Raw genomic sequence first — 24307 nt, 5'->3', positions numbered from 1 at the left:
GCAGAACAGGAGAATAAAAGGCTTCAGATGCTACTCAATGGCATCCTGCCTCTGGCTCCTCCATGCCTCTGGCTTCTGCAGAACCAGAAGATAACAACTGGGCGTGGACATGTTCTGGTTCTGTTGGCACACTCTCCTTGCCTGCTCTCTCCTCTCTGGAACAACTTCTATCTAGCTCTCTGCTCTATCTATCTATCTATCTATCTATCTATCTGCCCCTCTCTCTCTTTCTCCTCTCTGTAACTACTCTCTCTCTCTCTCTCTCTCTGCTCTCTCCCCTCTATAACAACTCCAGTATATCTGCCAGTATTGATTCAAAGGAGTAGCAAAACAAAAACCACAACATTCCTGATTCCCATCTGAACAGAGGCCTCCTAACAGTAAGGCCTGTTTCCAACTAGAATCCACAAAATAAAACATTGAAAAATTGGGCTTATTAGAAACAAATTGTTATGCAAACATTTTACATGAACTATTTTGTTCCACAGGCTATTCGGGCCACCTGACTGTCTTGGCGGGGCTGGAGTTGGTTATTCGACATGTGTGGAGAGGCTGTGGTCCGGCTGGAGAGCTTTGATTCTGCTCCAATCGGACGGGACTACGGGGGTTGGGTCTGGCTCGAATTTCGGAGAATCAGTATGGACAGTATGGACGGTGCAGCCGCCGGGCCGAGGATGGGCAGGTGCATCATGGGTATGGCACCATGGCTCAAGACCCCCCCCACCCCCCCCCCCCCCCCCCCCCGAAAACAAGGTTCCAATCCCGAGAAAGCAAAGATAATAATTGCAGACACTCCCGTCTGCAACACATGGAATTCAGAAATGACCCCCTGTATCTATGGTCGTCTGCAAAGTCAGGTAGCGAATTGCTACAGTCAGACAGAAGAGGGTACAGAGAGAGAGAGAGAGAGAGAGAGAGAGAGAGAGAGAGAGAGAGAGAGAGAGAGAGAGAGAGAGAGAGAGAGAGAAGAGGATACAGAGAGAGAGAGAGTGAGAGAGACAAAGAGAAGAGGATACAGAGAGAGAGAGAGAGAGAGAGAGAGAGAGAGAGAGGGAGAGAGAGAGAGAGAGAGAGAGACAAAGAGAAGAGGATACAGAGAGAGAGAGAGAGAGAGAGAGAGAGAGAGAGAGAGAGGAGGGAGAGAACCACAGGCCAACAGCCACCCCAAATGCATGAAGTTTGGTGAGGCGTAATTTTGGAAAATCCATTGGTTCTGCCTACTCTCTGCTCTCTGCTCTCTGCTCTCTGCTCTCTGCTCTCTGCTCTCTGCTCTCTGCTCTCTGCTCTCTGCTCTCTGCTCTCTGCTCTCTACTCTCTACTCTCTACTCTCTACTCTCTACTCTCTACTCTCTACTCTCTACTCTCTACTCTCTACTCTCTACTCTCTACTCTCTGCTCTCTGCTCTCTGCTCTCTGCTCTCTGCTCTCTGCTCTCTACTCTCTACTCTCTACTCTCTACTCTCTACTCTCTACTCTCTACTCTCTACTCTCGCAAATTACCTTGGTACAGGAGACGCTGCTGTGAGAGTAGACTCTTCTGCTGACTGTGAGAATTAATTACTCACTCTGATTATAATTATGTCAATTTGGTAAACAGATTTCAATCTATTTTTGAACTCATGTCCTGACATAACTTTTAACAAAAAATACTTTTTCAACAAGTAAACGCATTGACGCGATCGCTCACTGTTTTGTTTCATGAATAATGCATAGACTTATTGCTTGGTATAACAACAAACACAGTTGTACGCCGTGTCACGGTAATGTCAACAACCAGCATGGTAGTTTAATCGGTTACGGCAACTCTGTTCAACAAGGAGAGCGAAGCTAACTGCCAAGACTAGGGAAGTGATATAGCTTCCATCACAAAGGTTTCAGAGATTCAACTGTAATGAATTTCTATGGTTGAGAACAACTGTAATCTATTGTTGAGGGGAAGTATAATGTCTTTTTTACTTAAAAGACGCCTTTCCTCCTCTCGTTGGAGAGCAGTCCAGCATACTTTATGTTCACATTGTATTCATTTACCAGACGCTCTTACCAAGGTGTGACTCGCAGTCGCTCCGAAAGGTCGTGAAAATGTAACACAAAAATCACAAAGTAAAACTACTTTACAGTGTTATAGTGAGTTATCCATCCAGCCTATTCATGACATGCACGCACACACGCACACGCGCACACACACACACACACACACACACACACACACACACACACACACACATACACACATACACACATACACACATACACACATACACACATACAGACACACACACACACACACACACACACAGACGCTCCACAGGCGAGAGCGGGAGCCGTAATGGTGGCCCGCCATTAGCCCAGTTTCCTGTGAGCATCTGTTTCCAATGAGCAACTGTTTGGTGTTGGTGTGCTCCACTCCGCAGTGTGTCATCCCCTTCCCTCTTTGTTCTGCTGGTAATCACATAAGGATGTTGCCACTCTGACCTGACCTCCCAGCATCACAAAGGCCCGAGGACAGAGGGGAGATTGATGAGGCCGACACTGGGAGAAGGAGCACTCCTCGGCAAACCGTTTGAAAGGCAGCGTTCAGGTTCCTCACATGAGGGGGAGATCAGACGGAGGCGCTTGATCTATCCATCATTCATATCCTGGCCTGGAGGTTTGGTGGTTTAACCCCCAGTTTATTTAAAGGAGGGGAGCGCTGGGTGGAAATAAGGATCGGATAGAAAGCAGGGGATGAGAGAGGAGGAGGAGAGCTGATTTAGAGCTTTTTTTTCCTCGCGGACGGCAGAGGATCGGTGATGTTCTCAGGGTCACTGGGACAAAGACCTCTGTCGGTCCACACCTTGATCACTCACGCTGTTGACGGGTGAGTGGTGACCTCAGCGCTAGGTCATGGGGGGGGGGGGGCGGGACGTAGACGGGACAGGAGCGCCATCTAGTGTCTGTTCTCGGGATTGTTCTGAGACCGAAGAGCTGGCTGGTTGCGAAAGTAGGTGCACGTGCACATGCACACACACGCACATACGTACGTACGCACGTACGCACACACACACAGACACACACAGACACACACAGACACACACACAGACACACACACACAGACACACACACAGACACACAACACACTTTGGATTCCTTTACCTCTGTTTGTTCTGTGGCAGAGACTTGGCGTCGACAGCGAACATCTTGGACACAAATACGATGACCGGAGCGGTCTCCTCGCTGGAACACTGCAGGAATGCTGGTACACACACACACACACACACACACACACAAACGACAGAACACCATAGAGACATACCGTACGTAGTCATTAAACACATTTATTGGACCCAATAAAAATAAATATGGGTCTGGAATATGAATGATAAAACGCTTTGACATTGACATCACACATGGGACACTTAAAAGGAGACGTTCACTCCTCTAGTCAGAGCGACTTGACTGACAACTGTCTGCCCACCCACGTATCTCGCGGGCTGCGGCCCGGCTGCATCAGCGACCCTGGACTCTGATCTCACACGCAGTTAGTTAACAGAAACATGTCAGCACTCAGCTCAGTCATACACCTGATCTAATACGCATCAGGCCTGAGGAGGGAGGAGGGAGGGAGGGAGAGAGAGAGAAAGAGGAGAGAGAGAGAGAGAGGAGAGAGAGAGAGAGAGGAGAGAGAGAGAGAGAGGAGAGAGGGAGAGAGAGAGAGAGAGAGGAGAGAGAGAGAGGAGAGAGGGAGAGAGAGAGAGAGAGAGGAGAGAGAGGAGAAAGAGAGAGAGAGAGAGAGAGGAGAGAGAGAGAGAGAGAGAGAGAGAAAGAGAAAGAGGAGAGAAAGAGACAGAGAGGAGAAAGAGAGACACACACACAACCTGCCAACACCTCTTACCCTGGCCAGGCAGCCTGCGAAAGCCCTTTTGACTCTGGCGCGGAGGAGGGAATTACTTGCAGGTCTCGTAAAGTAACACGTTTTCAGGAACCATAAAGACCTTCATAAAAGCTCGACATGACAGCAGGGCTGTGGCCAGGTGGACGAGAGAGCAACGGTCCAGGAGGGCTTCCTGCCTCCAGACCTGGACCAACTCACCCTACCCTGTCCTGTCCTACATTACATTACATTTTAACCCCCCAAAAAACACTTTTTATCCAAAGCGATTTAGAATTTAGAGACCCAAGTGCCGTACTCAAGGGCACACTGTGACCTTCTGATCACCTGTCCAACTCACTATCCACTAAGCCACCACTACCCCCGTCCTGGGCCCCCCCATTAAATACAAAAAAATTATCCTGCCCTTGTTGAGGTTACCACGGTGACCACGGCGGTGAGAGGGTTGGGTCAGTGGCGGCGGGTGGGTCGGTACTTTTAAATCACCTAGTCAAATACTGACGCGAGAAAGGCTGGAGTGTGGATGTTTTTCAGCTCTGTGTGATTTGTATATGAGTGCACCGTGTGCATACGTGTGTGTGTGTGTGTGTGTGTGTGTGTGTGTGTGTGTGTGTGTGTGTGTGTGTGTGTGTCTCACCTCTCTTCAGCTCCTGGGTCTGTTTCGGCAGTGTGTCGAACGTCCTCGCCCCCACACTCATCAGCCTCTCCACCCTCTCTGCTGCCATGTCTGACGGACTGGGCAGCTTCTCACACACCATGGCTGGAGGAACGCTAAGGAACTTTAGAGAACACACACACACACACACACACACACAGAGAGACAAACGCATGCACAGACACACTCAGACACACAGACACAGAGCTGGAGGCTGGGTGGGCAGTATACCATCTGTTTTGTTATACCGGTATGATTCACCGCTGTGACATGGCTCTGGTGACAGACAGGTAAGGGCATTGTGCGTGGGCCTCTCAAATGATGTGACTGTCTGAAGATGCACAAGAACAGCTTCATGTGTTGACTGAGTTATAGTGAGCTATGCATTGAGTCGAGGTAGGCATACTCATTTAACATATTTAGAATTTCAATTATTAAAAAACAAAAAATACCGTTCAACACCATCATACATTTAGAAAATACTGACGGACGGACGGACGGACAGACAGACAGGATAGACAGACAGACAGACAGACAGGATAGACAGGACAGACAAACAAACAAACAGACAGACAGACAGACAGACAGGACAGACAGACAGACAGACAGGGGGAGGATACAGAGCACGGCCTGTGAGACTGGTAGCCACTGGCTGCAGATGGCCGAGAGGAGGACTTTGGGGTCAGAGTGGCGCAGGTCTCTGGCCATCACCTTGACCCCCAACGAGGTCACCATCTTCTCCACCTTCTCCTTGTCTCTGAGCGCACCGGGGGACAGAGTGTGATATCAAACAATGCCATAAAGTGACACATGCTAAACCACATTAGCTAAGCTAAGGGGGAGGTAGAAATCGTAGAACGGGCTCATTGTAATGCATGGGATGGAATGAGGAATGGTATCAGACATGTGTGACCTCCCCCGGCCTCCCCTGCTACAATGTTACATCAAGGTCCAAGGATTTGTCCTGACTTGACAGGATAAATTCATATACATCAATCATTTTCATGCTATGTATTAAAAACTTAACAAAAACTAAATAAATACTTAATTCTTCCTTCTTCTTGCATTATGACTGCCATGGGCTCCTGGCCCAAGCATAGATTACTTTTCCCTGCCATCACTGATGGATAGATGATTCACTTACTTAGACAAATATGTTTGTTGTGAGTTGCTTTGGACAAAGGCAAGGCAGACTAACCAAATGTAAATGTAGCCACATACCTTCTAATGACGACAGCATCGTACAAACTCCAGATGTTGTCCAGGACAAGCTGAACGAAGAGGGGCTTCTTGCCTTTGGCCTGGAGAGGGAGGGAGAGAGGGAGAGAGAGAGGGAGAGAGAGAGAGAGAGAGAGAGAGAGAGAGAGAGAGGGAGAGAGAGAGAGAGGGAGAGAGAGAGGGAGAGGTGGGGTAGAGAGGGAGAGAGAGAGAGAGAGAGGGAGAGAGAGAGAGGGAGAGAGAGAGGGAGAGAGAGAGGTGGGGTAGAGAGGGAGAGAGAGGGAGAGAGAGAGAGAGGGAGAGGGAGAGAGAGAGAGAGAGAGAGAGAGAGAGAGGGAGAGAGAGAGGGAGAGAGAGGGAGAGGGAGAGAGAGAGGTGGGGTAGAGAGGGAGAGAGAGAGGAAAACAGATGATGAAAAAACTGGCAACTGAGACAAAGGGATAAGTGTACTTGACCGAATCATGGTCGGACGATAATGGATTGCATAATTTCTGAGTTTTTCCCATCATTCAAAGTGCTTTGCATGGTATGGTAGAAAAGTAGCGGTCCAACTAAAATATCTTGAAAAAAAACCTCCACGCTGTGTGGAGAGGGGAGCTAAAAGGGTTCAGGGTCCCAGAGAGAGGGGGGGACAGTGGGTAGCTGTGGGCAGCTGTGGGCAGACAGGTATTATGGTTGATATTATGGTTGGGTTGATATGAGGCTGAGGTTACAAAGATGGATGTGTTACACCACGTGCACGCATGCACATACACACACACGCACTCCAAAGCGCAAAGGCCAACCCGTCCAGCCTTTTAGCTTCAGTAAACGCCTTGCTTCTCTAGTGTGTCCTACATTCACTGTCACTGTCACTGTCACTATCAGTGAATGTAGGACACGGTTGAATATGACCCTCTATGGCTCCCGTAGCAGACTATGCTGTATGTCCTCCGTTCTCTCCTGCAAGCACTGCCTAAACAAATACACTCAAAAGGTTTGTTATTCACTTTCTATAGACTGGGGGTCAATGGGAGAGGTTGTGTGTGTGTGTGTGTGTGTGTGTGTGTGTGTGTGTGTGTGTGTGTGTGTGTGTGGGTGCGTGGGTGCGTGGGTGCGTGTGATGAACCTGTTCTGCACCCAGGCAGACACAGTCATCCGTCTGTCTATGGAGGAGATGGAGGAGGGGAGGAAAGGTAATTGATAGATTTGGTCTGACGATTGTTCAGATCATTGATCAGTCTGAGAGCGGGGACACCTGGGATGCCTGCCTGCCTGTGGGTATGCCTGAACATTGTTGGCTGGTTTAGACAAATGACACACAGGAAGGGTTGAAGAGCTAAGAATGTATTATATTGGAATGTATTGCCTTACTGTTTTTCTTTTATAACTATTGCCATTTTCGTCTGTGATGTCGAGGAACCAAAGCCTACAAACTTTACTCTCTTATACTTGTATAATGGGATGTAACAATAGACTTGCTTCAGATTCTGAGTCAGCGAGCTACTGATGCTGCACAGACAGCTCTAGTGGTTAGAGTGGAGTCCATTACCATCTCACCGGCCACACACTCTGCATTCATTAATGTCATAAACGGCACTGCACCACTGAGACGGGAACATGAAAGATTATTACTGTCATAACATGTAATAGACCCTTGGTATGCAGGGAGGGAGGGACAGAGAAAAATGGGGGAGAGAGAGAGAAACAAAGAGCAAGAGTACATGAGAGAGAGAGAGAGAGAGAGAGAGAGAGAGAGAGAGAGAGAGAGAGAGAGAGAGTGAGGGAGAGCGAGAGAGACAGGCCCACTAACCCAACTCTAAACCAACACTGACACGTCTCCGGTGACAACTTAATATGCGTCTGTCAGCTCCGCCACACTGCCGGCAGCTACCTACGAGACCACCCTCAGGAGGATGAGACGCGCCGCGGAGCGCGAGAGCCGCGAGACACGCGTGGGCTGGCGTGTGGCGAGGTGAGAGGAACAGGTCCCATACAGTCACCCCCCCCAAACCGAGCTGTGACTGTCAGACCGGGGGAGAGAGAGACGCTCAGAATGGACGCTGTAGGTGTCGGACATATGAAAGGTGATAGCGCAAACAACAGATGGATCAGTGTACCGCACCGCTCTGCCTCTCGCTGCGTGTGGCCGTCCACTCTGGCACGCACACTGTCTACGTGTAGGCCACAAGGGAGACAATGTGAGAAGACATGGTACAGATTGAAATGCAAAATCTGACAGTTATCTGTATTATATTGCATATTGTATCATATTATGCCAACACCCTCCCAACATGTAAACAGGCCCTCAAAACCCACCTCTTCGAGCTTGCCTTCACCAGTTAACCCTCTCCCCCTCCCCTTCCCATGTGTCCCCAGCACTACCGTAACCTTTTTGTGTCTTTTATTATTACTAATCGATCTTTTCAGTTTGTAAAGCGTCTTTGAGTGTCTAGAAAAGCACTATCTAATGTATTATTATGATTATTATTATTATATTGCATTTCATTATATTGTACAGCATTTTGCACTACTGATTCTACTACAGTACGACTGGTCCCGCTGGTACGACTACCATCACTTTATTACTTTATTCTACTTTATTATTACTTACTTTGTTTATTTGACTTATTCTATTATTGTGATTTTGTATCTTGCTGCAATGCCAATGTTGAAGAACCTAAGCCAAAGAATTGGACTCGTGTACCTGTACTTGGATGCAATAAAAGCAACAAAAAAAGTCTGAAGCCTGGGAGGTTGTTTGCTTTGACCAGGGAGCGCTCCCAGCGCAATTGTTGTAGCATTGTTGTTGCTACCTCCTCCGCTGCTGCCCAACTGCTGCTCAAACAGAGCTGAACATATAATAACATATATCAGGGTTCCTACACGTTTCAACAAGTCAAATCTAAGACCTTTTCAGACCTTTTTTAGACCTCTTTGAATAGAATTTTAGACCTATTCACAACTATAGCTTTTTGCCATCCTGCTGTAGCTTCGTTTGCCAATAATTTCTCCCGGGGGCAGCGAATTGGCATTTATTTGGTACCAGCTTGATTAATTTCCACATAAATAGATGTGGTCGGACTGATTTCCTTGCAGGACAAGCTAATAAAAAATGTTAGACCTAGCACCTCATTTTTTAGACCTAGTAGCTGAAACTTGGGCCCTTTTTAGGCCTTGTAAATCGGATTGCTGGATTGCTCTAACAGAGGACTACCAAAATGTCGTAGCCGACCAAGAACAAATATCCACCTCCGCATTATTAGCCTACAATAAATCAATCAGACCCTGATTTATCTTTGATAGATGTTAATCTTTGATCGTTTCCACACAAGACTGCCGCCAAATGCGTCGCATTAATCATCTGCTAGTATCAACAGAGAATGACCTGTAAACAATTTATTTGGACCTGACCCGGTGTTTATTAGAGACATGCTCTTTTGGAGATATGAGGTTTATTGGGCGTTTTACGGTATTAACACAGACATGTGAGGTTACCTGAGCCCCCTTCATGATCTTCTTGGCTTTAGCGTTGAGGTAGAAATCTCCCCAGAGGGTTTTGAGCAGCACCTGTGTCCTCACGCCCATCTTCTGGCTGTAGATATGGGCGAACTGCTGGATACTGCAAATAAAACATACAAAGTAGATATTCTATTTAGCTGACTTATCCAAATCCACTCCATTGCAGTGAGTGCATACATTTTTTAGTACATATGGTCCCAGTGGGAATCAAACCCACAACCTAAGCGTTGTTAGCGTTGTGCTCTACCGACTGAGCCACAGAGGACCAAAGGCAAACATCCCTCAGTCATTTAGGCGATTAGCCCGGGCAGCCTGACTGGTTCAGCCTTCAACAACATTGCGCTAACTGTGTTGCCTATCCCTATCAACTCTCACCCCTGTTTGACAAGCGACTATAGGCTGACTAAGGCAAACAGGCCGCCGCCCCAACTATCTTTAATAACTGCAGAGGCCTTCAACCGACAATGGGGTGCATTGAGACCTCTATTGCTACTGTCGATGTATTATACTGTTTTCAGCAGCAATGTTTTTCGTTAAGTGTTCGCTCCTCAAAACGGGTACACACATCATTGGAATGAATCTGTGTACACACACAGAAATGTGTTGTGGTTGTTTCTAACTTGATATCCCCTCATTTGTGTGTTCAGTCGCTGAGAGGAAGACTTGTCTTTCACTGAATAACAGACCTTGGTTGTGACATGATTGGTTTATTTATAGATCCAAGTGATTCCAACGCCACAGCTGTTAGTCAGAGCTAGGTGTTCATGTCCCCATCGTTTTCTCTCATGTACGTAGTTACCTATATTGCACAGCCTTGTATGTAGACATTATGTAACTGCACTATAGCTTGGAGAAGTATGTTATTAAATGACTCACTGGGGTGATTTGAAGGTTAGAACATTCTCATTTTTTTTTTACTGTACTGTATTGTATTATTAGCAGACTGTTTTCACTGTTTCCACTAACAAGGATGAGAAAAGCTAGAGTTTAGAGACTGATACATGGTTACTTTGGGTAATGAAACAGGTTTCAATGCAAAGCAGCGGATTGTGAACTGTAAGGGAACAGCCCCACCTAGTGGACATTCTAAAAACACCAGCATTTCAGCTGTGCCACAAAATTAACAAAAGCCCTGTTTGAACTTTAAAAATGCATCGCTCCCTCAAGAGAAACTATTGATCTGACTTGACTGGATCGGTGAAAGCTATACAATGTGAACCCTTGCTTTAACCTATCCATTGAGTTACATCAGTGATTACTTCAAGGCACGACGACCGCCAATGGCCGCTGGCCTGAGCTAAATTACTTTTCCTGCTACGACAGGATTGATCGATGATTCGCTTACTTCGTCAAAAGTATTGATTGTGAGTCGCTTTGGAATAAGGCGTCTGCTAAACGCCAAAAATGTAAAATGTAAATGTAAAGGCAGGGAAAAAAAGAGGACGCAGGGCCACCTGAACACCTGAGAGAGTTGATGGAGGTCCATATACTGTATATTTGGACACAGACAGATTTTTTTAAATTTTAGCTGTTTACCGAAACATCTTCAAGTTACAGTTATATAATGAATATGGGCTTAAAGTGCAGACTCTCAGCTTTAGGGTAAGGGTATTCACATCCAAATTGAAGGAAGGGTTTAGGAATTACAGCTCTTTAATATGTAGCTCCCTCTTTTTCAAGGGACCAAAAGTAATTGGACAATTGACTCAAAAGCTGTTTCATGGGCCAGTATGGGCTATTCCTTCATTATTTCTTTATCAATTAAGCAGGTAAAAGGTCTGAGTTGATTCCAGGTGTGGCATTTGCATTTGGAAGATGTTGCTGTATACACACAACATGCAGTCAACGGAGCTAGCACTAAAGGTGCTAAATGGATAGCGCTAGCACTAATGGTGCGAAATGGATAGCGCTAGCACTAATGGTGCTAAATGGATAGCGCTAGCACTAACGGTGGTCTAACAATGATGAGAGTGTAAGTAGCAGCCCTGAACATAACACCTGCAGAATTACTTCAAAAACAGTTTACTGTGACTGTGTTATCCACGCTGTCTGGAATCGTACCTAGCTTTCTGAAGCTAAAAGTGATTTCAACAGCAGCGGAGTTTAGCAGACAGGAAGATTAGTTAGCTCGCATATCATCTGACTTGGATGAGACTTTGACCACCCCACCCAATTATTATTTTTTGGCAGATCTACACGATTCACATGGATGACCTTTTTTGAGGTAAAAACGGTTAATTTAGCAGAAAGGTGACAAGTTTGCACCCATGATAATATTATATACACCATTTAGCTGACTCTTTTATCCAAAGCGACGTACATTGCAGTGAGTGCATACATCTTTCTGCATATATAGTCCCGGTGGGAACCGAAAACCACAACCTAAGCGTTGTTATCACCGTGCTCTACCGACTGAGCCACAGAGGACCACGATAGAAGACATGACGTACCTGAAGCCCCACCCATCTATGGCGCTGGCGAAGACCACGTTGCCTTGGTCTGGCGAGAAGTAGAGGTCCGAGTCGTCCGTCTCCTCCAGGCCGGCGCTCCAGTCGTACACCTGCTCTCCCCCAGGACTCTCCACCACCTCCTCTGGGCTCTCACCGTCCTTCTCCTCCTTCTTCTCTTTCTCTTTCCTCTCCTCCTTCTCAGCTCGCTCCTCGAGCACTTTGGATGTAAACAGAGACCCTGTCACCGCGTTCAGCTTTAGGGAGAAAAGAAATGACATAAAGCAACATGTCAGGGTGGTTCCCAGTACTGTTTTATTACATTAAAGCATTTGGAATGTTCACTCGACACTCAAACCAATGTTAGTAGCTACAACAACAAGTCCGACCCCAGCAAGAATAAACTGTCACTCATCATTAGACACAACTGTTGTAAAATAATTATGAACACACACTCTAATCTCTAAATCTGGTGAAGATGCTAATGTAATGTGCAGTGGAACTCCAGCTGGATTGAGGATTCCCCTGTTCTAGTATCTTCTGTAGGTGTGTGTAGGCCACTCACCTGTTCTAGTATCTTCTGTATGTGTGTGTAGGCCACTCACCTGTCCTAGTATCTTCTGTAGGTGTGTGTAGGCCTCCTGGGAGGTGAGTTTCAGCTCTACGATCAGTCGGTCCATCTTATTGATGACCAGAACAGGCCTGATGTTCTCCAGCCAGGCCTGACGCAGCACAGCCTGAGTCTGCAGACAGAGACGGAGACGTGCGCGCACACACACACACGCACACGCAGTAAGTAACAACAATAAAGGAATCAACAGTCTCATGTTAGCAAAGGGTGGCACCATTAAAATTACACCAGGGCTTGACATTAAGCTTTTTCATTCCTTTTTCATTTGCGTTCCTTCAGACAAGTGAACTTATCTTTTACTTGTCCGAGAGCTCAAGTTACTTGTCCAAATATGACGACGCGAGTGTGTGTGTATGTCTACTAACACACTACAAGCCAGTAATACATTACACTACATTCCAATTCCAACAATTACTGTAGCTCTACGTGCACGCCAGAGAACGTTCGATTTCAAAGTTTAAAGTAAAGCGGTCATGACCGCATTAATGTTTTGATTCAAAGGCATGATTTGCCAGATTCTCTAGGCTTGAATGTTTTAATTTTGAGTTATTTAATTTGAAATTATAATCAATATTCACAATTAATTAGTTGTGTTCTTATTTGTTGATAATCCAATGTGACAACTTGCCAGACATAGTGTAACAATTTATCCGCTGATGGGGCAAATGTCACAAATGCACACGGTCTATTTAACGGTCTACAGCTCTGTACTGAAATAAGATATGAAGATATAATCAATACAAAATATGTGCCCAAGACTTCCTTCTTTCATTTGGTATGACATTTATACCTTATACCAGCATACATTGACAAGGCAGCTACATTGACAAGGCAGCTACATTGATAAGGCAGCATACATTGATAAGGCAGCATACATTGACAAGGCAGCGTACATTGAGAGGCAGCATACATTGAGAGGCAGCATACATTGACAAGGCAGCTACATTGACAAGGCAGCATACATTGACAAGGCAGCATACATTGACAAGGCAGCTACATTGACAAGGCAGCTACATTGACAAGGCAGCTACATTGACAAGGCAGCTACATTGACATGGCTGCATATATTGACATGGCAGCATACATTGACAAGGCAGCATACATTGACATGGCAGCATACATTGACAAGGCAGCATACATTGACAAGGCAGCATACATTGACAAGGCAGCATACATTGACAAGGCAGCAGACATTGACTTGGATGAGACTTTGACAACCCCACCCACCACCCTGCCTTGTCAATGTAAGGCAGCATACATTGACAAGGCAGCTATATTGACAAGGCAGCTACATTGACAAGGCAGCATACATTGACAAGGCAGCTATATTGACAAGGCAGCTACATTGACAAGGCAGCATACATTGACATGGCAGCTACATTGACAAGGCAGCATACATTGACAAGGCAGATATATTGACAAGGCAGCATACATTGATAAGGCAGCATACATTGACAAGGCAGCATACATTGACAAGGCAGCTATATTGACAAGACAGCATACATTGACAAGGCAGCATACATTGACAAGGCAGCATACATTGACAAGGCAGCATACATTGATAAGGCAGCATACATTGACAACGCAGCTATATTGACAAGACAGCTACATTGACAAGGCAGCATACATTGACAAGGCAGCATACATTGACAAGGCAGCTACATTGACAAGGCAGCTACATTGACAAGGCAGCTATATTGACAAGGCAGCTATATTGACAAGGCAGCTACATTGACAAGGCAGCTACATTGACAAGGCAGCATACATTGACAAGGCAGTTACATTGACAAGGCAGCATACATTGACAAGGCAGCTACATTGACAAGGCAGCTACATTGACAAGGCAGCATACATTGACAAGGCAGCTACATTGACAAGGCAGCTACATTGACAAGGCAGCATACATTGACAAGGCAGCTACATTGACAAGGCAGCTACATTGACAAGGCAGCTACATTGACAAGGCAGCTATATTGACAAGGCAGCTACATTAACAAGGCAGCATACATTGACAAGGCAGCTACATTGACATGGCAGCTATATTGACAGGGCAGCATACATTGATAAGGCAGCTACATTGACATGGCAGCATACATTGACATGGCAGCATACATTGACATGGCAGCTACATTGACAAGGCAGCTACATTGACAAGGCAGCATACATTGACAAGGCAGCTACATTGACAAGGCAGCATACATTGACAAGGCAGCATACATTGACAAGGCAGCTACATTGACAAGGCAGCTACATTGACAAGGCAGCTACATTGACAAGGCAGCTACATTGACAAGGCAGCTACATTAACAAGGCAGCATACATTGACAAGGCAGCTACATTGACATGGCAGCTATATTGACAAGGCAGCATACATTGATAAGGCAGCTACATTGACATGGCAGCATACATTGACATGGCAGCATACATTGACAAGGCAGCATACATTAACATGGCAGCATACAATGACAAGGCATTGACAAGGCAGCATACATTGACAAGGCAGCTACATTGGCAGAACAACGGCAATGGGGCTGGTGTTTTGTCCGATGACATTTGGCGTTTCCCGCTTTTCCTGGCACCTGGCCAGTTTTAGGTGTTTGAAGGAACATCTTGCTTGTTGGCTTGAGTAACGTGTCGGTTTCTTTCACCACGGACTTAAAATGTCTACAAGCAAACTTCGCAGTCAAGAAGGTTGGCACTTTTGCGGGCAGTAATGTTATTAACGGTCACGCGCACACAATAGCATTAGAATTTCTGATACAAGCTACGCCGCCTCATAGGCAGCGAGAATGAGGTGCGGCATAGCTCGTTAAAACATTTATTACTTTTCCGATCAGGCAACTGAAAGAGGAATACATTTTTTGTGGATATTAATACATATTGATTGATTTCTTTTTCTCTTTGTTTTGACTTGCAGGAGGAAGTCCACTTGTCCGAACATAAAACGTACTTGTCCCGGACAAGCGTACAAGCCTTAATGTTGAGCTCTGGACACAGAGTGTCCTGGACTTAACCTGGGTACGGTCATTTTTCACAGTAAAAGCAATCAATCACAGAGCTAGAACCCAGGAGAATGAACTGAACCTGCGGGCAGACTCCCTCCACAGCATCCACGATGACGATGGCTCCATCACACAGTCTGACAGCCGTGGACACCTCGGAGGAGAAGTCCACGTGACCAGGAGAGTCGATCAGGTTCATCAGGTAGTCCTTCTCTCCTGTGAGACCAGAGACAGACATCAGTCAGGTGAGATCGCTGACATTCACTCTGTCATACGTCGACATATGCACACCACATTACACTTAGGTGATAAACTCTGCAGAGAGAAACATAAATGCCCATACACTACATTGTTCCAATACCTCCTTCTACACCCTCATCTTAAGCCTGGGCCACACCAGACACCTCTACCTCAGCAGCTCGTGTGCGTCATTCAGGCGCCCATGTTAACAGGTTACAGCGGCCACACAGCGTGAAACGTGTGGCTCAAGTGGGCTGTGTGGGCTGCTCTAACCTGCTAACATGGGCTCCGAAATGAAACACACACACGCGCTGCTGAGGGAGAGGGATCTGGTGTGACCCAGGCGTTAGGCAGAACAAATGGTCTATATCATGGAGAACAGTGTAGGTCTATGAAGAGGAGGCCTGTGATGTCTTACCAGATGTGTAGTGTAGAGAGATAGCACTGGATTTCATGGTTATCCCTCTGATCTGCTCATCCTCCCTGCTGTCTAGGTACCTCAGCTGATTAAAAACAACAATGACAACAACATGTGGTTACATAACTTCGGGATAATAATAATAATAACTTTAATTTATATAGCTCCTTTCAAAAGACCCAACGACTTAGGGATGACTCAAATATCAACAGGCAGTAAGGGCTGCCTTAACCTTATTAACAGATGAATGATTGTATGACATAAAACACACAAACCTTTCCGGCCAAGCGACTTGATATGATTCCATTGCTGGCTACTAAGCAATCAGCCAGAGTCGTTTTCCCTGCAAAATACACAGTTGTTGCTGTGAAACTCAAAAGCTTCTTATACTAATCTATATTCATGCACCTGTACAGTGTGATAGATTTAAGTGGGAGTAAAACAAAAGTGCAACAGTACAACAGGGTGTATAAACAAATAGCAAGTGAGGGGGCAAACATTGAAAGACAAATTTATTCAGACAAACCATTTAAAGAGATAAATTATTCCGTGAATAGTCAAATTAACCCAGTGGAACCTACCGTGATCGACATGGGCCAGAATACACAGATTCCTGATGTTGGAGGGGTTCTTCTGCAGTGAGATGATCTTATCTAAATGTGAGAGCCCCATGCTTGACTGTCTTGGAGTTGCACAAAAACAAGTGGTCAGAGTTGATTGATATCCTCCAGAGCAGAGATGTAGTTCTTGTGTTTATGGTCACAATTAATAGCTGCTTCAGAAGAAGACAGCTGATTCTAGTTATGTTTAGTAGCGAGCCATACACTATATTCCGAATGGAAACAACAATGGTAACAAAAGGGAAGGGGACATGTGCTACCATGCACAAGTACTAGTTCACAGGACCGCAAGTAGGAGTGTATACATAAGCTACCTGGCTATCTCTGTAAAATAATCCTGCAAGGGAACTGTCATTTGGCTAGCGTGTTCCTGAGGTTGACAGGTGAACTTTGCCAAACAGCGTAGTGGCTGTCAAACATGAGCTAGAAGCTAGTCATACAAAAAGACAACCATATTTAGCAAGCCAACTCCGCTATGTAACTCAAAATAACACACTCCACACATCATTCAAGACGTAAACTACATACATTTATCATAATACATATCAGTAGTATGATACAAGAAGTAACACATTTAGATCAACCATGTGGACAAACTCAACTCACGCTGTTATCCCGGAAGTTTCCGTATTACGTTGGCTCCGCCCTCTCACCTACGCAGTGGACTACGTCGTTGCTAAGGACGCTAAGAGCGGTTGCTTGGACACGCCTTGCTTCCATAGAAACAGAACTGCATAGTTTCGCGCGAATAATAAGTGGGCAGTGTCTGTCTGTGGCTTCGCCTGGGACACGGACACGAACATCTCGCAGCATATGAGACAACATGACACGGCTATGCATATGCGAGATTTGTAGCTGTGGGTAAGCTGTCTTGATTTATTTTTGACTATTGATTCAGGCTGTCAAGAGGTTGTCAGTCAATAAGGTGAAGCAGCAATCACATTTTGAATAATTCATTGCTTAGATAATTAACTCACTCATGATTGGCAGTGTCACAATAGAACTTAAAACGGCAGTGGTGGTGGTGGTGGTGGTGGTGGTGGTGTCACCAACTTTAAGTAGGCTATTTGGACTATACACATCATCACCCAATACAGTATCCTGATTAATGCTGCTGCTTGTAAAATCAATCACCTGTAGAAAGTAACTAACAGCTGTAGTTGATGCCATTATCTCCTGCATCACAGACACTCCCTAACCTAACATGAGCAAAGATCAGGCAGGGCCCTTGGTTACACAGGACAACAAACTTAGGCTATTCCATTTCTTTCTATTGATCTGAAGAAGCTATGCAAAGTGCAAGGCATTGTTGAAAATAGTCTGTTTTAATGGCATTCATCCAATTTGAAAGGTCACACATGGAAACTGCTGTAAGTTAGCCAATAATGTTATTGTTAGAGCCTCACACAACACTAACATGAATTCCAATGAATAGGTCTATAATAATCATCATCATAATCATAACCACACCATCCATCATAATAATAATAATAATAATAATAATAATAATAATAATGTAAAACATTGAAATACATCAGATCCTGATAGTGTGACAGACTTCATTTGAGTCCTTGTAAGGTACAGTCCCTAGTCAGACACAGACAGATGTAAGTTGTCGTACAGAGCCTTTCAAACAGAAGCTAAACAGAAGGCTCAGGAGAGACGGGCACGGGTGGTTCTGACGTCACACTGCCGGTCGCTATTCAGACTAACACAAAGCCAGTCTGATCAACCCAGTTCCTGCCTCCCCCCAGACGCCACCGCTGCCCCCACCGGCCCACTGCTCTGTATGGGAAGGCCAACAAGGCGTGCGTCCTGACGGAGTACACAGAGAAGTACCCTGCCTACGGGGGCTGCAGCCCCCCCAAGAGCCTGAAGCCCCCGTCTGTGGACTATGGGGACCGGGGCAGAATGGATGGAACTACCACGTTCAAGTAATCACCTCAGACACGCTGTATCACTCAAGATAACACACATAATTCAAGATGTCAACTACACACATTCATCATAATACATATCAGTGCAGTAAGATGTAATATTATTATTAATAATAATAATACATTAGACTTATATAGCGGTTTTCTAGACCCTCAAAGACGCTTTACAAACTGAAAAGATTGAGTAGTAAAATTAAAATAAACAAAAAAAGAAATAAAAGAAAGTATAGGGGGGTCTAATACATTTTTAGATTACTACATCTAAATCTAAGTGTCTTTGTAGGACAATCTACTCCGTGTAATAAACACAGATAATAATAAACACATTTAGATCAAACATATGGACAATCTCAACTCACATCGTTATCCTTGTAGTCACACACTACTCTGTATGAACTACTATTCAGGGATAAGCTGTGGGGTTGGAAGTGTTGCTGTCTGTTGACAAAAGGATCTCAATGGTTCACCGGACCACTTGTACTGTACAAAGGAATCTCTATTGAAAGTGCATTTTAGTCTAGGGAGGACATAGCTTAATCTAGGTCCAGGAAACGGGCCCTACAGGGTTGACTTTCTGAGGCCATTCAAGGCACAAGGACTGTGTTGTTCAACCATGTTTCCTCCTTGGCGGTTCTGTCTCTGTCTCTTTTCCTCTGCTCCAGAACGGACTTCATCCCCTACCAGGTGACTAGGCGCCCTGGTCGTCAGCAGGCTGAGTACCTGCCTAAGCCAGGGACCATAGACCTGGGCACCACCTACAACCAGGACTTCAACCCTTACGAGATCCAGCCCCAGATCCCGTCCAGACCCAGAGAGAGAGCGCATGCAGGGGCAGGCAAACTGGACACAGTGCCCACCTACACAGGTGTGTAATGGAACAGGTTGAATTACCTTATAACATGTGAATATTATACATGAATACATGTGTTTTATTTTTTTTTAACTAAATCAAAGCTGGCCATAATGGTCAAGTGACACGGTATGTACACAATGGTGACAATAGTTTAACGACCCTGTATGAGGCCTGCTAGTTAGCAGCTCCACCAAGGGAGTTAACTCTCTTGTGTGTTGTGGTTAGCGTAGCCGGTTGGTAAGCGTAAGGTTGTGAGCTCGTTACCCGCTTACGGCAAGCTACTCTACCCCACCATTCGCTACAATAATAATAATAATAATAATAATAACATTTTTTTTTTGTTTGTGTAGCGCTTTTCCTGCAAACATTGCAGGTCAAAGTGCTCCAATCATTATATAATCAGAATGTAATTATTTAGTCATTTAAAGGCCATATTAAAAAGATGGGTTTTTAGTTAGAAGACTACAATCAAGTTGTTGACGTTGTCTTCCAGATGACTACCGACAGTGGGAGATCAGCAAGAGGGCGCTCACCAAACCAGAACCGAACTACCACCCTTCCTCAGCCAAGTTCGGCGGTTCGACCACGTTCCAGGACGACTACGTCCCCCGGGGCCTGGCCCTCCGAGAGAGCTTCAAACCCCCCCCTATCCCCCAGTTGTGTGACGTCCCCTTCGATTGCGTGACCAGCCACCGGGAGTCCTACGTGGCCCACCCCGTGGAGGCTCGCTACGTGAAGCCCCGGGAGCCGTACAGGCGCAGCAGCCAGCCCCTCCAGGACCTCACCACCAGCAGGAGGGACTACCAGGGCCTGCCAGGACAGCTGCCCAGGAGCTGCAAGCCTGACCCTGCTAAGGTACAGCACATGTCCACAATACACTTGTTAGAGCTGCTGACAGTGTTGACTCTTTTACAGACCTCACCTGTTCCGGTAGGCTTTCAATGTATAGGGCTGTAACGTTATGTATCAGGGTTCCCGCGCTGGTCTTAAAAAGCCTTAAAGTCTAAAATCCAGCAATCCAATTTATAAGGCCTAAAAAGGTCTTACATTTGACAGTTATTCGGTCTAAAAATGAGGTGCTAGGTCTTAAAAATTAGATCCTGCAAGGAAATCAGTTCGACCACATTTATTTACGTGGAAATGAATCAAGCTGGAACCAAAAAAATGCCTTTTTTGTCTGTATGGCTGTGAAATCCCTAATTTCATCACCTCGAGGGTGACAAAAAGCTATCATATGGTGTCACGAAAGGTCTAAAATGATATCCAAAGAGGTCTAAAAAGGTCTTGTTGAAACTTGTAGGAACCCTGTCCTTTACAGACCTCGCTAAAAACTCACCTGTTCCGATAGGCTTTCAATGTATAGGGCTGTAACGTTATGTATGCTCTGTGACTGTCCTCTTAATTCTTTTGTGGGGAGCGTGCGACGTCTGGCCTGCAGAGAGAGCTACAGGACTGTGGTGGAGAGTGGACGATGACATGATTGATGCCAGCCGGTCTTCAATCATCCCATCATCCACTCTCCACTACTGTACAGGCCAGACGCTGCATGCCCTCCACATCTTTATATGAATTCCTTCATATTTTTGGACATGCTTTGAGTCCACGAGAAAGCGCTATATAAATGTAATGTATTATTTCTTATAGCGTCAGTTTGAACAGAATACAATGTGTGATGTCACTGTCTAGAATGTTACTAGAGAAGTACAGTATCTCTGGCCTTCTATTCTATTCTATTGTCTTCTATTACCCATTCTACAAGGTTCTATTGTATTCTACTGTTTTCGATTCTATCCAACCCTCCTCCCAGGTGGCGTCTGACGTGCCGTTCCAGAGCAGTACAGAGTTTAAGGAGCGTTTCCAGCAGTGGCCGGTCAGCCTGCCTCAGCTTCACAAGTCCCTGGAGTACGTCAGCCCCACGGAGCACATGGACCTCAGCACCACCTCGGCCTCAGCCTACGTCAAACACAACATAGAGCCCTACCACTCCGCCAAGCCTTTCTCACGGCCCGCCAAGTCCTCCGTTCCCTTCCAGGTATGTAGGCCTGAGACTGTAGGTCTGGTACTGTAGACCTGGTACTGTAGGTCTGGTACTGTAGGTCTGGTACTGTAGGTCTGGTACTGTAGGTCTGGTTCTGTAGGTCTGGTTCTGTAGGTCTGGTTCTATAGGCCTGGTTCTGTAGGTCTGGTACTGTAGGTCTGGTTCTGTAGGTCTGGTACTGTAGGTCTGGTTCTGTAGGTCTGGTTCTGTAGGTCTGGTTCTGTAGGTCTGGTACTGTAGGTCTGGTTCTGTAGGCCTGGTTCTGTAGGTCTGGTACTGTAGGTCTGGTACTGTAGGTCTGGTACTGTTGGTCTGGTACTGTAGGTCTGGTACTGTAGGTCTGGTACTGTAGGTCTGGTACTGTTGGTCTGGTTCTGTAGGTCTGGTACTGTTGGTCTGGTACTGTAGGTCTGGTACTGTTGGTCTGGTTCTGTAGGTCTGGTTCTGTAGGTCTGGTTCTGTAGGTCTGGTACTGTAGGTCTGGTACTGTAGGTCTGGTACTGTAGGTCTGGTTCTATAGGTCTGGTACTGTAGGTCTGGTTCTATAGGTCTGGTACTGTTGGTCTGGTTCTGTAGGTCTGGTTCTGTAGGTCTGGTACTGTAGGTCTGGTACTGTAGGTCTGGTTCTATAGGCCTGGTTCTGTAGGTCTGGTTCTGTAGGTCTGGTTCTGTAGGTCTGGTGCTGTAGGTCTGGTTCTGTAGGTCTGGTACTGTAGGTCTGGTACTGTTGGTCTGGTTCTGTAGGTCTGGTACTGTAGGTCTGGTTCTGTAGGTCTGGTACTGTAGGTCTGGTACTGTAGGTCTGGTTCTGTAGGTCTGGTACTGTTGGTCTGGTTCTGTAGGTCTGGTACTGTAGGTCTGGTACTGTAGGTCTGGTTCTGTAGGTCTGGTTCTGTAGGTCTGGTTCTGTAGGTCTGGTACTGTAGGTCTGGTTCTGTAGGTCTGGTTCTGTAGGTCTGGTTCTGTAGGTCTGGTACTGTAGGTCTGGTACTGTAGGTCTGGTTCTGTAGGTCTGGTTCTGTAGGTCTGGTTCTGTAGGTCTGGTTCTGTAGGTCTGGTACTGTAGGTCTGGTTCTGTAGGTCTGGTACTGTAGGTCTGGTTCTATAGGTCTGGTTCTGTAGGTCTGGTTCTGTAGTTCTGGTTCTGTAGGTCTGGTACTGTAGGTCTGGTTCTATAGGTCTGGTTCTGTAGGTCTGGTTCTGTAGTTCTGGTACTGTAGGTCTGGTTCTATAGGCCTGGTTCTGTAGGTCTGGTACTGTAGGCCTGGTTCTGTAGGTCTGGTACTGTAGGTCTGGTACTGTAGGTCTGTGGTTCTGTAGGTCTGGTACTGTAGGTCTGGTACTGTAGGTCTGGTTCTGTAGGCCTGGTACTGTAGGTCTGGTACTGTAGGTCTGGTTCTGTAGGTCTGGTTCTGTAGGTCTGGTACTGTAGGTCTGGTACTGTAGGTCTGGTTCTATAGGCCTGGTACTGTAGGTCTGGTTCTGTAGGTCTGGTTCTGTAGGTCTGGTGCTGTAGGTCTGGTACTGTAGGTCTGGTACTGTAGGTCTGGTTCTGTAGGTCTGGTACTTTAGGTCTGGTTCTGTAGGTCTGGTTCTGTAGGTCTGGTACTGTAGGTCTGGTTCTGTAGGTCTGTGGTACTTTAGGTCTGGTTCTATAGGTCTGGTTCTGTAGGTCTGGTACTGTAGGTCTGGTACTGTAGGTCTGGTTCTATAGGCCTGGTTCTGTAGGTCTGGTTCTGTAGGTCTGGTTCTATAGGCCTGGTTCTATAGGCCTGGTTCTATAGGCCTGGTTCTGTAGGTCTGGTACTGTAGGTCTGGTTCTATAGGCCTGGTTCTGTAGGCCTGTGTATGTATACCATAGAGATAGAGTAGTGTTCGGTCCCTCATAGAGATAGAGTAGTGTATGGTCCTCCATGAGTCCATGCTAATGTTTGCGTATCTTCTGGCAGGGCTGCACCACCATGCGGGACGACTTCCAGCCCTGGGTTGCTAAGCGACAAGGCCTGATCAAGAAGCCTGGGGAGATGCAGAAAGCAACCGGGAGGATGGACGACCTCACCACCTTCAGGGTGATTATTATCATTATGACCACCTGATGCTGTTGGTATTATGCCTAATATGCTTGCGCATCGATGAGCCCAACACCCTGTCGCCGGTTTGTGGTTTGTCCCTATTCAAACCACTGTTGGTAGGTACTCACCACTGCTGACCGGGAGTACCCCACAAACCTTGCTGTTTCAGAAATGCTCTGACCCAGTCGTCTGGCCATAACAATTTGGCCCTTGTCAAAGTCGTTCAGGTGTTTACTCCTGCTCATTGCTCCTGCATCCACACACATCAACTTCAAGAACTGACTGTTCACTTGCTGCCTAATATATCCCCCCCCCTTGACAGGTGCCATTGTAACAAGATAATTAAATCAATGTTATTCACTTCACCTGTCAGTGGTCATAGTGTTTTGGCTCATCGGTGTATTATGTCACTGTTGTGTTCTTGTTCTTAAACTTCCATCCAATTGTCAATCAAGTTATTCTGTTGTATTCTATTCTCAAGGCCCACTTCACAGCCCATGAGCTGCAGCCCAGTGTGAGCTTCAAGCCCGCCAACGCACCCATGAGGACAGAGGCCCCCATGGAGGCCGGGACCATGTACAGCACAGAGTTTACCCCCAAGAGGTACACTCACTAAAACTGCACAATGGTTGTGGGCAGCTGTGGTGCAGGAGGTAGAGCCGGCGTCTAATGATCGCATGGTTGGCAAATTGGCGGTTCGAGCCCCGGCAGGCCACATGTCGAAGTGTCCTTGGGCAAGACACTGAACCCCAAAATTGCTCCCAGTGAGCGGGCCGGCGCCTTGCATGGTAGCTTGCCTCCATTGGT

The 24307-nt window shown here is 46.2% G+C and overlaps 2 protein-coding genes across 2 annotated transcripts in view; one reads left to right on the top strand and one right to left on the bottom strand.

Moving 5' to 3' along the window:
- efl1 (elongation factor like GTPase 1) overlaps positions 1–16652 on the bottom strand; it is a gene marked incomplete at its 5' end in the record, with an annotated part of 72505 nt that extends 55853 nt beyond the window's left edge. Inside the window, 11 exons of the mRNA XM_080539403.1 lie at positions 3133–3232; positions 4506–4628; positions 5144–5280; positions 5745–5824; positions 9219–9342; positions 11693–11946; positions 12295–12432; positions 15405–15538; positions 15981–16065; positions 16256–16323; positions 16562–16652. Coding sequence (XP_080395529.1) covers positions 3133–3232; positions 4506–4628; positions 5144–5280; positions 5745–5824; positions 9219–9342; positions 11693–11946; positions 12295–12432; positions 15405–15538; positions 15981–16065; positions 16256–16323; positions 16562–16652 — 1334 coding nt within the window. The remainder of the gene's footprint in view (positions 1–3132; positions 3233–4505; positions 4629–5143; positions 5281–5744; positions 5825–9218; positions 9343–11692; positions 11947–12294; positions 12433–15404; positions 15539–15980; positions 16066–16255; positions 16324–16561) is intronic.
- Positions 16653–17423: 771 nt separating this feature from the next.
- The window catches only part of saxo2 (stabilizer of axonemal microtubules 2), a gene marked incomplete at both ends in the record, with an annotated part of 7294 nt that continues 410 nt past the window's right edge, over positions 17424–24307 (top strand). Inside the window, 7 exons of the mRNA XM_080539708.1 lie at positions 17424–17461; positions 18355–18534; positions 19200–19402; positions 19884–20245; positions 21198–21422; positions 23378–23497; positions 23982–24103. Coding sequence (XP_080395834.1) covers positions 17424–17461; positions 18355–18534; positions 19200–19402; positions 19884–20245; positions 21198–21422; positions 23378–23497; positions 23982–24103 — 1250 coding nt within the window. The remainder of the gene's footprint in view (positions 17462–18354; positions 18535–19199; positions 19403–19883; positions 20246–21197; positions 21423–23377; positions 23498–23981; positions 24104–24307) is intronic.

Source organism: Nansenia antarctica (genome assembly GCF_963989245.1).
Source record: "Nansenia antarctica genome assembly, chromosome: 9".
NCBI lineage: Eukaryota > Metazoa > Chordata > Actinopteri > Argentiniformes > Microstomatidae > Nansenia > Nansenia antarctica.
The sequence above is the reverse complement of the archived record's forward strand: the minus strand, read 5'-3'. Positions and strand labels throughout refer to the sequence as shown.